Raw genomic sequence first — 11,337 nt, forward strand, 5'->3', positions numbered from 1 at the left:
GGCATTACAAATTTCCACCCTGTATATTCTCTCAGTCATATCCAATTCTAGTTATTGAAAACACTAGTTTACCCTGTATTACATAAACACTGTAAAGTGAACAAAACTGCAGTGGCACTCGTATTTGTGTCACTTATTTTTTTAGTCAACGGCTGTGAAAACACTTTGGGACCTGCCGAACGAAAACGGTTAACTGGTGAGCTGCATCACTGCATGTCTATTACTCATACGTATAAAGGCCGGTTTTAGTATTATCACAACTAATATTATGTTTGAAGGTATGAAGATAATGCAGGCGTATGAATGTGCCCCGTGTCAAACTGCCCCGTTTCCCTCTACAGATCTGTCGAATGCGCCGCAAATGCGCCTGTTTGCGAAAGACTCGCGAGCTGCACACGTGCATTACGTCATGCGAGCTGTTCACGTACATTTTGCGCGCCGCTTGTGCAACACATGTATCAACATGTATTTAACTGTAAGCATGCAGCGCGCATGCTACGCGCGTGCAGGGCGCATGTAGCGCTAGTTACTTGCATTGACCAAGCCGTTATAGGACATTATTTATATAGCCTTGGTACATTATAAAGCCATATGTGGTCATACGTCAAAAGTGCGTTTATCACATGAAAATTATAAAAATAATACGAACTACGTGGAACAAAATTATGTATACATTAAATTTTATATCTCTCTTATTCAAGCACAAAAAGTTATCGATTATTTTCGTTCGTAGAATCTCTAAATGTCTTTCCTGAAAAGTTATAATATTGCAGATGTAATACAAAATTCCAATCAGTCTATGGGTCGTATTCCAGAACTCTACTCAATGCTCAAGTCAGGATTTGAGTATGGTTTAAAGCGATCGAAATCATACTCAAGTCCCTGCCATTAGGGTCGTATTTCCAGTGCTTGTGTTTCAATTGGAATCCTGACTTGAGCATTGAGTAGAGTTCTAGAATACGACCCTATAAGTGCTTATGTAACTCACCGGGCCCACAAACCGGTTTGTACAACCAACCTGGTGATTAGTCGGTCGCGTATAATTCAGGGAAAGTTTTTTGACCGAATCAATTTGCAAGAAGCAACGCATTGAATTGAAGCGCTTAAATGGAATTTCGTGCCCGGTACAATTCCAATCCCTTCGGTTAATTGACTCCTGTAGGCCTTCATTAGACATGGTGGGGGAAACTACAAAAAGGAAATTTACGAAAAGTGAGAATGCTAGGATTCGGCGAAAATCCGCAAACGACATTTGGGCAGTGACACGGATCCATCGAGTATATAACCAGAAATAGAAACGAAATAAGGGCCATCCATCCCTGGCAACTCATCAGTCAAATGGCACTGATATCACTTTTAAATATCAACTCTCGTATGCACTGATGTCATAAATTAGAAAGCTGAATAATATAGCGGCAACAACTGTTCTGTGTGTTCGTCTCCGTATATTACAAAAGTATTCAGTATTTATTGTGATAAAGATAATATAACTATGGTTCTGTTCTATTCGGTGGTGAAGGAACAGCAAAACATCTAATTACAAAACAAACGGAATCACATTTCGTCGGTAATTAAATATTAAATTATGTCATTTTTAAATTTTCGTCCGTTATAGCAAAGCTCAAATTAAACTGGTCGTTTGAAGTGAAACAATTGACGACATTCGTCAATAGAATAGAATAGAATCGTTTATTTCATGTTATCAATGTCACAATATTACAATTGGAAATATAATGTCAAGGGATAACTATGATCGTCAGTAATAAAATTATAATAATAATAATGAATATAAAATAAAGTAGTATAACTACTGCTTGTCGAATAAAATAAAATTAAAATTGTTTCAAAAGAAACTCATCGACACTGTACAATTCAATATCCAATAAAAGGATTTTTAGTCGGGTACAAAACGTTTCATCGTTTCTAACACTTTTCAGGTCTGTGGGTAGATGTTCGTAGAATCGGGGACCTATTACCCGCGGATTTCTAGTTGCAAGTTCGGTACGGTGGGCAACGGATTTTAGTGTTCCCGCGTTTCGTAACGCTCGGCCTCCGCCCGTACGTCCCTCATAAGTAGCCAAGTTTTTACGCGCATAAACTATTATATCATAAATATATTGTGAGTACATGGTCATTATATTGTATTTCTTAAAAAGGTTTCTGCAGGTCTGACCCTTTTTTATGCCTACTATTGTTCTTAGTGCACGTTTTTGAAGAATAAATACCCTAATCGACGCAGTTGAATTACCCCACAATGTGATGCCATAAGACATCAACGAATGAAAATATGCATAATACGTCTGCCTCAATACCACATTGGAGACAAGAGGACGTAGTTTCCTCAGTGCGTATGCAGCACTTCCAAGTTTTTGACATAGAGTTTGTATATGTGACTTCCAGTTCAAATTTGAGTCTAGCGTTAAACCCAAGAATTTACAGGTGTTACATAATGGAACAATGGAGGTGATTATTGGCTTTGTTATAGAATTTCTTCCTGAGAACAACATAAGGTTTGACTTCGATTCGTTAAGAATAAGTCCATTCGCAGAGAACCACTCACACAGCTGCTCATACGTGCAGGCTAATTTTTCTTCCAACTCGTTGTAGGTTTTAGCACACACTATAACGGTTGTATCGTCCGCAAATAGAACCACAAGACTCCCTGATATAAAGTATGGCAGATCATTGATGAATGCCAGGAATAGTGTATTACCTAGGGCAGATCCCTGTGGGATGCCAATGGTGACGTCACCAGCCGCTGACCTAGTTGTTGTACCGTTTGTACTGACCTGAACCGTTTGCCGTCTGTTTGATAAAAAAGACTTTAATAGGCTATGGGCGACTCCGTTGACGCCATACACAGCTAACTTTTGAATTAATAAATCATTTTCAATTACATCGAACGCCTTTGTTAGGTCACAAAAAATGCCTGCAGTTTTATACTTATCATCTATACTGGTAATAATAGAATCTACTATATTTTGTGCTGCAACTACGGTGGATTTACCTTTCCTATAAGCATATTGTCTATCTGATAACAAATCGTTCATTTCGAAATGATCCATAATACTTGTTGATATAATAGATTCTATTATTTTTGATATATTCGGAACTATGGTTATCGGTCTGTGGCTTTCAACATGGGTCACGTCCCCCTTCCCCTTGAACACTGGACATACACGAGTACTTTTTAAAATATTAGGATATATACCTTCTCTAAACATTTCATTTATTAAAATAACGAGTATGTCTCCAATCACTGGCCACACCGACATTAATATATTTATAGATATATCGTATATGTCCAGCGTTTGTGACGTATGCCACATACCCCTCACTACCCCCTCCAACGAGTCACGAGTGACAGTTGGAAGGCTGTACTGAGGAACATCGCATTCACCCACGCATTTTCTTAAAAATGACATTGATTTTTCTTTATTATTGTGTAGATGTAATTTTGAAGTTATTGTAAGAAAATAATCATTGAAGTAGTCAGGTATCATGTCTACAGGCACAATATCTCCCTTGTGAGTCAGTCGAACGTTTTGTTGGTGATTCCTAGTTGAAACCTCATCGTTCACAATCTGCCACATTACCTTACTCGAGTTTTTAGAAGACATCATCTTATTATCATTAAATAGACGACGATCACGCAAACTCATAGATTTTATTAAATTTTAATGATGTTGGAGACATTTATTTAAAACATTATCATGTGGAAATTGGTGTTTCATTGAGCAGAAATTATCATACATTGTAATGTGGTGGTTAAGATCTTCACTCACCCATGGAATAGTATTCCTCTTTTTTTCGAATTGTTTCGAAATCGGGCTTTGAAATTTGGTAATGATATGGCAAAATAGTTTTCAAACAAATTAAATGACATTTCGTCTCTATTTCTGGTTATACTTATACTCGATGCACGGATCAAATAATTACTCCGTCGCTTCTCGCACACACAGTGCGTCGTCTCGGGGCCTTACGCGCTAACTTAGCTTTCACACTTCCAACATTGTCGCTCCTTCATAAAACTTCCCCCCAAACTTTGCCATGCCTGATTATACATGTTTTACCAAAACGTAAGTAGTACTTAGCAAACTTTCCCCAAATAAACGTTTACCGTACCTACACAAAGTTTAGGCCTTTATCACTTATATAAATAAGTTTTACTTCTGTACTGTGGCACATTTGAATGGAAGCCTTATTGCCTTGGAAATTGTCAACTTTGCGCCAGTTCGAAAGTTGGACTGGGTGTTTCAGTCAGACTAGTTTCAGATTCAAAAGAATTCCAATATCAGTGGGTTGGTTCGTGAAGATGGGGGTGGCAGGGGCGTGCGAGGATTTTGGGGAGGGCAAGAACATCGGCCATCGCTGAATATGTTAATGCAGCGATATAACACTCCGCCGTCGCAGAAACTGCTGTGAATCTTGCCAGTTGCCACCTACTGTATCGCGACCAGACGGGGCGCAACTCGGTTTATGCACCGCAGAAATAAACTTCTATAATTGGTTTGAATATCCGAGATATGCGACGCGGTGCAAACTGCATTGGTTATCACGAATTACAGGTTTCTTACCACGATGTGATTTCATTGGAAAAGCACCAACATGTAATCAATGTTCTAAATTTATTGGGAATTAGCACCAAGGAAGAAATATCAAATCGTATTGATATATAACCAGGAATAAAGGAAACAAAAATAATTAACATCGAAGTAAAGACAAATATAGCTCGTTGAGGCAACAATTTTATTAATTCTCGTAAACTCTGTAGAATCACAAGGCAAAGGAAATTGATCTCTGAAATATTTGCAAATGTATGCCGTAAAATGGCGAAATTCGCTTTAGCCGGCAATGTTGGTAAATTCTAAACGAAGCCGTCTAAAGCGCACCCTTACTAAGAAAATTCGAAAGTATAATTCACTCCATGTTGTTGTTAACTTTTAATTTGAAACAATTATAATAATACTGTTGAAACAATTGTCACAATATTATTTTTGTAAGAAATGATACTCGTTAAAAAATAAATTAATAAAAACATTTTATAAAAACTAAAGGACCTATATGCGTCTTAAATAATATTTATCAACCATTGAACGCCTTGAAAAGTTAGTAAACAAATAAGTACAATTAACAATAGTAAACTTTGTAATATTTCTTTTTCTATTGTAAAGTTTTCTATTCAAAACTTTTCACGAGAATAAATTTGAATAATTTCAATGAACCGCTTTTTATACAGAAAGCTACTGTTGAGGTAGAAATTAATGTATTAAGTATGTATATAATGTATATATAAGATCATAGGTATTATTAAGACATAGCAATGGGATATTTGTACTATTACAGCAGATTTCTGCAGTTTAATGTTTACGAGAATTAATTATCTTAGATATTGAAATAATGGTGACGATGTTAACCTTCTTCATCGTCATCCTGAGATGAGAAAACTGAAATTACATACAGGCTACGCAATATAGAGTCTGAGAGCGGCCTCTTATTCGTGGTATGTAGCATTAATCGGTTCTACGCAATCTTTTAATTTTCCAAAATAGTTCCTCTTTAAAGGTGGCACATATCAAGAATGTTATCCTTGAACTTTGGCCAATGGAGTGTAGTAGGGGTCCTGGTGCGCAACGCGGCACTCGATCTCTCCCATCACAATTCACTTTGAGCGGATTTCTAGAGCAGCTTCACTCACACGACCCGCTTGGATCTGCTCGGCGATGACTATGCAATTCTCCGGCTTAACTGAATTTAATCCCTTGATAATTAAATTGAGTTGCGCCCTTTTGTTTGTCTACTGTGCTGCTTACGAGCACTACGCAAGTGCTTCACGAAAGCTGATTAGTTCGCTGCAACATTTAAACTAGAACGAGGATTTGATGTGCATTTTGCATTAACAACTATTACCTAATTGAAAAAGTTTAAAACCTAAGACTTTGCGAGTAACCAAAAACTAGGCATTTTCTAAAAATAAAGCTAAAAATTTTGATTGATTGAATCATGATGTACTTACAAAGTCATTGTAACAATATTTGTCTCTTTAAGCAAAAAATAAATTCATTAGTTTGGCAGCAATTGAGCTCTTTGTGAAAGAGTTCATCCAGGGAATTACTGCCACCTAACCTATTTCTGCTGCCAAGCAATAAGTAAGTAACGCTTATACTGCGTTTCGGTTTTTAAGGGCAAGGGTGCTGGCGAAATTACAGACACATGGGATTTGTCAACTTATGTCTCAGGGTAACGGGCGCAGTGGCAGTGCTCCTCAGACATTTGTGATTTAAAGCTCTGCGTGGCACTGCAACTGTTATGGATAGGCGTGTCGCTTATCATCAGGCGTGCGACTTGTTCGTCATTGTCTTGTCATGGTATTATAAAAAAAATAAAACATTTTATCTTGTGAAGATAACAACTCAATGCGATTGTAGTTCACCCCTCCAAGCGCGAAAAAGAGTTATTCATGCTTCACATTTTGTCTTAGCTAAGCGATTTGTTTCTTTCTAAAACAAAGACTTCACTATCTCGTCTTCAATAAGATTGTGTTTAGATTTCGGAACAGGGATTGGCTAAATAAAAACAAAGGCGAATTAAGATTCAGGCCGGTCGTTTTACGATTCTTCTTCATGGATTCTAAAATGCAATAGTATTATTCCATTTGCTTTCGTAAAGTGTACTTCGGATCCGTTATTTTCCAAAGTTAAGGGTTTTCACTCCACTTGACCTTTACTGGCCTCATTTGTTATGCGCATTTGTAAGACAAAGTTATAACTAAGTTGAAATAAAACGTAGTATTTCTTTGTAGTTTGTGATAATAGGTAAAATGTTCTTGTATACTGACCATGACTGCGTTGATTTTGAAATCCATGTGGTTTTTCACTTCAGCGGCGAGGTCTCGCACCAGTAGCAGCCCATCTTTGCGTACCACCTCTACGTTGTATTCGTGATATTTCTGTGAACATAAAGCACAATTTCAACATTGGCAATTTACACATTTGGATTATTCGTGTTAAACGTATAATAACTGTAGGTATATATACAGCAAAATTGACTGAATTCAGAGTGCAAACTTCCTATAAACGTAATAATACTTCAGTGCAAATAAACTAGTACTAGTAATATCTGCGTAGAGCAGGCATCGCGTAATTTAATGCTTTCACGAGCACAGATAAACATTGGCAGGCATGTAGCGCTCGCATAATTTGCGAAAATGACAACAATCGTGTCGCATTCGCGCTACATTACGCGCTGAATTATTGGGCCCAACATGGCGGCGCGTCCGACGGGACTTGTCAAATTTAAAAATGGAACGAACACGTCCGGAATTTGGCGGATGCTGGGTGCCAAATTATTGTTATTCGGCTGAGGCGCCCGCCCGCCCCGCTCGCTGCTTGTTATTGAATTTTGAATTGTGCCCGAGACGTCGCCTTTGTTATGCTATCAAATCTAACGAGGTTTCTGTGCTTATAATATTTTTACTGTCATAATATTTTCTCTGCATTCCGTGTTTACTCAACTGAAATATTGGAATCGTTCGTTCGCTTTTGACTTGATGTGAATATAATCGTATCTGAGATTCATAACAAAAACTTTAGACAGGTTTACCGGTTTACTACAAAATGGATATGAAAACAGGCTCGAGTTGAACTAATAAGGGTAAGTACGTTTTTACGTCACGGCACCGGCCACGTCTGATGTTTACTCAATAATAAAGTTTATTTTGAGGGTATCTTTCGATGCGGGTGAAAAATAGCGTCGAGTGGCAGTGTGGCCGGAGCTCGAGACGAGTTCTCAAAGTACTACATTGTTTAACCCGCGACTGGATTTAATCGATAACCCAGCCGAGTTTGTTCGATACGTATACATAATGTAAGATGTTATCTGCGAAATAGGAAGTTTTTGCTCAGGTTAAATAGGTTAACGGGCGGTTAATTACGCAGGGCTTAGAATCTCAATTGTGGTCGCGGGTTCGCCTAATAGGGGCTATAGAAAGTCAAAACGCTCCTTTTAAAATAAACGATAATGATATGATAAGATTACTTGGAGTGTCTTAATTTTTCATAGTTAAAGCCTTTACCGATTACAGAATAACATACTATGTAATGTTTGTAATAAATGTTGAATTCCAAAATCTTCTAAAAATAAATTGATACATTTTTCTCTGGAATGGAATGAAAACATTGAATTCACTAATTAGCCCAATGCGTTTCTCTTAAAAAAGTAACAGAATAAATTGTAAATAATCTGAAATAAGGCTGACTGTGGGGCGTCCGGCCGCTGACCGGCGGAATTAGGAGAGTCGGTAGCCGCGAGCCCCTTCATTATGGATTAAAGACGGGGACTCAACGACACGATTCACAACACATTAATTAATTCGCTTGTCGTATTCTATCAAATAAAGGGTTTGTATCGTTTAATGCAATGGAAGCGGAATCGGGTTTAATTTTCAAACGATCGTCGTGGAAAAGTATTATTCGTTTCAATTAAATGGAACGTTTTATATTTATATTAATTGAATGCGGAATCAATTATCCATTAAACTTAGTTAAGTTATATTTAACATCGTATGGTTAGGTATAGTTACAATATTTTCTACATTAAATGGCTGTATAACCATTGTGAATTCCATGTACACCGCCCACAGCTCGTAGACGTAGGAGTTAAACTATGTTGTAGCACGTCACGGCGTAGCATAGTTTAGCTGCTTAAGATGTTCATTGATTAACTAACGCTTGCATGTTCTAGCCTATATTATAGTTTGAAAGCCATGTTCTGTTCGTAGTGGTTCATAATGTACATTGATTAAGGTTTTGCTTAGTAAAGCTAAAGTTGGGTCGAATAAAATTCCGGCTATGTCGACGGTTCAAGGCATAATTGACTTAAATGCTCAATTTTATGACCTTAACTTGTATGCATACATACTTGACTTAGAAGAGTTTTTCTCTGGGCTTAGTAGGATAAGAGCTCCTTGTGACAGAGTTCGTCCAAGGAAGTGCTGCCACTTTACCTATTTCTGCCGCCAAGCAGTAATGCAAGGATTACTGCGTTCCAGTTTTAAATGGTAAAGGACTTTACGGTCCTGTAAAGTTTATATGTTTCATTTATGCGAAAAGGTCACACGTAAATATAGTTTAAATATACTTCTACAAATGTTAAAAACAGGACAGAATATAACTATCACGTGCTGGTAGAGTTGCTTGACTTGAGAAAATAGTCACGCGCAAGTGTTATTTGGATTTTGATAAATATTTATCGTTCTTATTATTATTAATAGTTATTTGACGTTTTTAGATAAAAACCAAGTCAACACGACTTGAACGATATCAACATAATAATATTACAAGACACTATTACAAACTTCAATTACTTTACTTTTCAGTGGCAGTGGAGCTCCTTGTGAAATAGTTCGTCCAGGGAAGTACTGCCATTTTACACACACACACACACACACACACTTTACACAGTGGTTTTGAAAGGTAAGGGTGCTAATTGGGTGAAATTACTGGTAAAAGGGTGAAATTACTGGTACACGGGACTTGTCAACTTATGCATCAGGGTGACAGGCGCAGTGTCAGTGCCCCTCAGATCTTTGCGATTTAAAGCTCTGAGCGGTACTGCAATTGATATGGACAGGGGTGTAGCTTACCACCCGGTACACGACGTGTTCGTCCCGTCACTTGTTATTATAAAACAAAAACTTTCTACGTATGAGTTCCACTCACATCTAAAACATTTTTTGTTTGGCTTTTTAGCAATATTTTGCCACGTATCGAATGATAAAACCACATGTGATCATAATGTCAACAATGTTTCTATTACATGAAAATCGTAAAAATAATATTAACTACTTACATAAAACGAATTATGTTTAAATGAAATTTTATAACTCTTATGTTTAAGCATAAAAAAGTTATCGATTTATTTCGTTCTTAGAATTTTAAGCCTCTCTTCTGAAAAGTTGTCAATTTGCAGATGTAGAAACGTACTTATGTCTATTTATTGTATATATAAAAATATTCTATTTTCTTCCCTGGGAAACCCAAGGACCGGCAGCTACCTTACCCAATGCATTAGCATAGCAACACAAAGGGGGAACGCAGCCAGCATCTTGGGCAACTTGCCGCAGGGACCCAATTTTATTCATTATAATTTAATTCTAGTTTCCCTTTCTCGTATTTAAGCCTTTATTGTATTACCTGTATATTATGAAATAATGATACGAATAAAAATGAAAACTTAATTGTTTAATATTTTAAATATACATTACCTAATTTCTGGGTAAATTCATAGTAAATTCTAATACTAGTGCTCAAGTACTTTTTACTAACATATATTATGGATTGTAAATGTCTGAAATAAATAAAAATATATAATAATCAAGATGAATACATCTATAATATAATAATAATATTACATGAAAATTTCTGTTCAATCTTTTCTGTGTCATGTAAATTGAATGGTAATGAATAAAATAATAACTAATATTGTTTATGAGTTTGCATTGAATAAAAAAAATATGACCAATAAATTGATAACAATTAACACCCATGTTGCTGTAATTAGGCCACATACAAAATGAGAACTTCTCAGGACAGAGGCTTAAAAGAATCTACGAACGAAAATTTTTCTATTTTTGTATACTTTAAAATTTATAAAATTTCACATAAACAATTTACTTATTTTTGTGAATGTCATGTGATAGTCAGTTGTCGTGTGACAGACAGTTAGCTTCGGTTCGGGCTTTTAGTGGTGCCTTTTTGAAATCTTGGGATTATTCAGACTCCTCACGTTAGAGCTTACAAAAAGTCAAAATGTTTATTTACATTTCACATATTTATTTATAGTCTTATTTTATACATTCGTTTTATTATATATTTTATGTGTGTTAGTGTATCAACATGTACTTAATATTATGTCTTCGTGTGTACAATTGATATAATAAATTTATTCTTTAATTATTGGATATGAAGCATTAAATTTCATGATTTATTCGATTTTATTGCCGATCTAGGAGCCAAGTACCCTTTCAATTATCCAAAGGCTAGACGGTACACAGAACGAATCGCTTGTTTTTACAATACAAATATGGTTTGAATATCTGCCGCTTTACCCCACATGAAAATTCCGTAGGACATTATACTATGGAAGTAACTAAAGTAAACTAGTCTAGCAGTACTAACATCGGTAACGTCTGCGGACTGCGTATGCAGCGGAGCTTAATCTGCTGGCCAGGGAAGATATATGTGGAAACCATTGAAGTTTACCATCTAAGGTCACTCCCAAGAAGACTGCTTTACTAACAAGGCTTAACTTTTCTCCGTTTATTTCTATGCTTGGACT

At 36.5% G+C, this 11,337-nt stretch overlaps 1 protein-coding gene across 1 annotated transcript in view; it reads right to left on the reverse strand.

Annotated features, from left to right (window-relative positions):
* The window catches only part of LOC113229940 (voltage-dependent calcium channel subunit alpha-2/delta-3), a 131,037-nt gene that overhangs the window by 75,355 nt on the left and 44,345 nt on the right, over window positions 1-11,337 (reverse strand). The window contains exon 3 of the mRNA XM_026463631.1: window positions 6,839-6,949. Coding sequence (XP_026319416.1) covers window positions 6,839-6,949 — 111 coding nt within the window. The remainder of the gene's footprint in view (window positions 1-6,838; window positions 6,950-11,337) is intronic.

This window comes from Hyposmocoma kahamanoa, unplaced genomic scaffold (genome assembly GCF_003589595.1).
Source record: "Hyposmocoma kahamanoa isolate Upper Pololo Valley unplaced genomic scaffold, ASM358959v1 63, whole genome shotgun sequence".
In the NCBI taxonomy this organism is placed as follows: Eukaryota; Metazoa; Arthropoda; class Insecta; order Lepidoptera; family Cosmopterigidae; genus Hyposmocoma; species Hyposmocoma kahamanoa.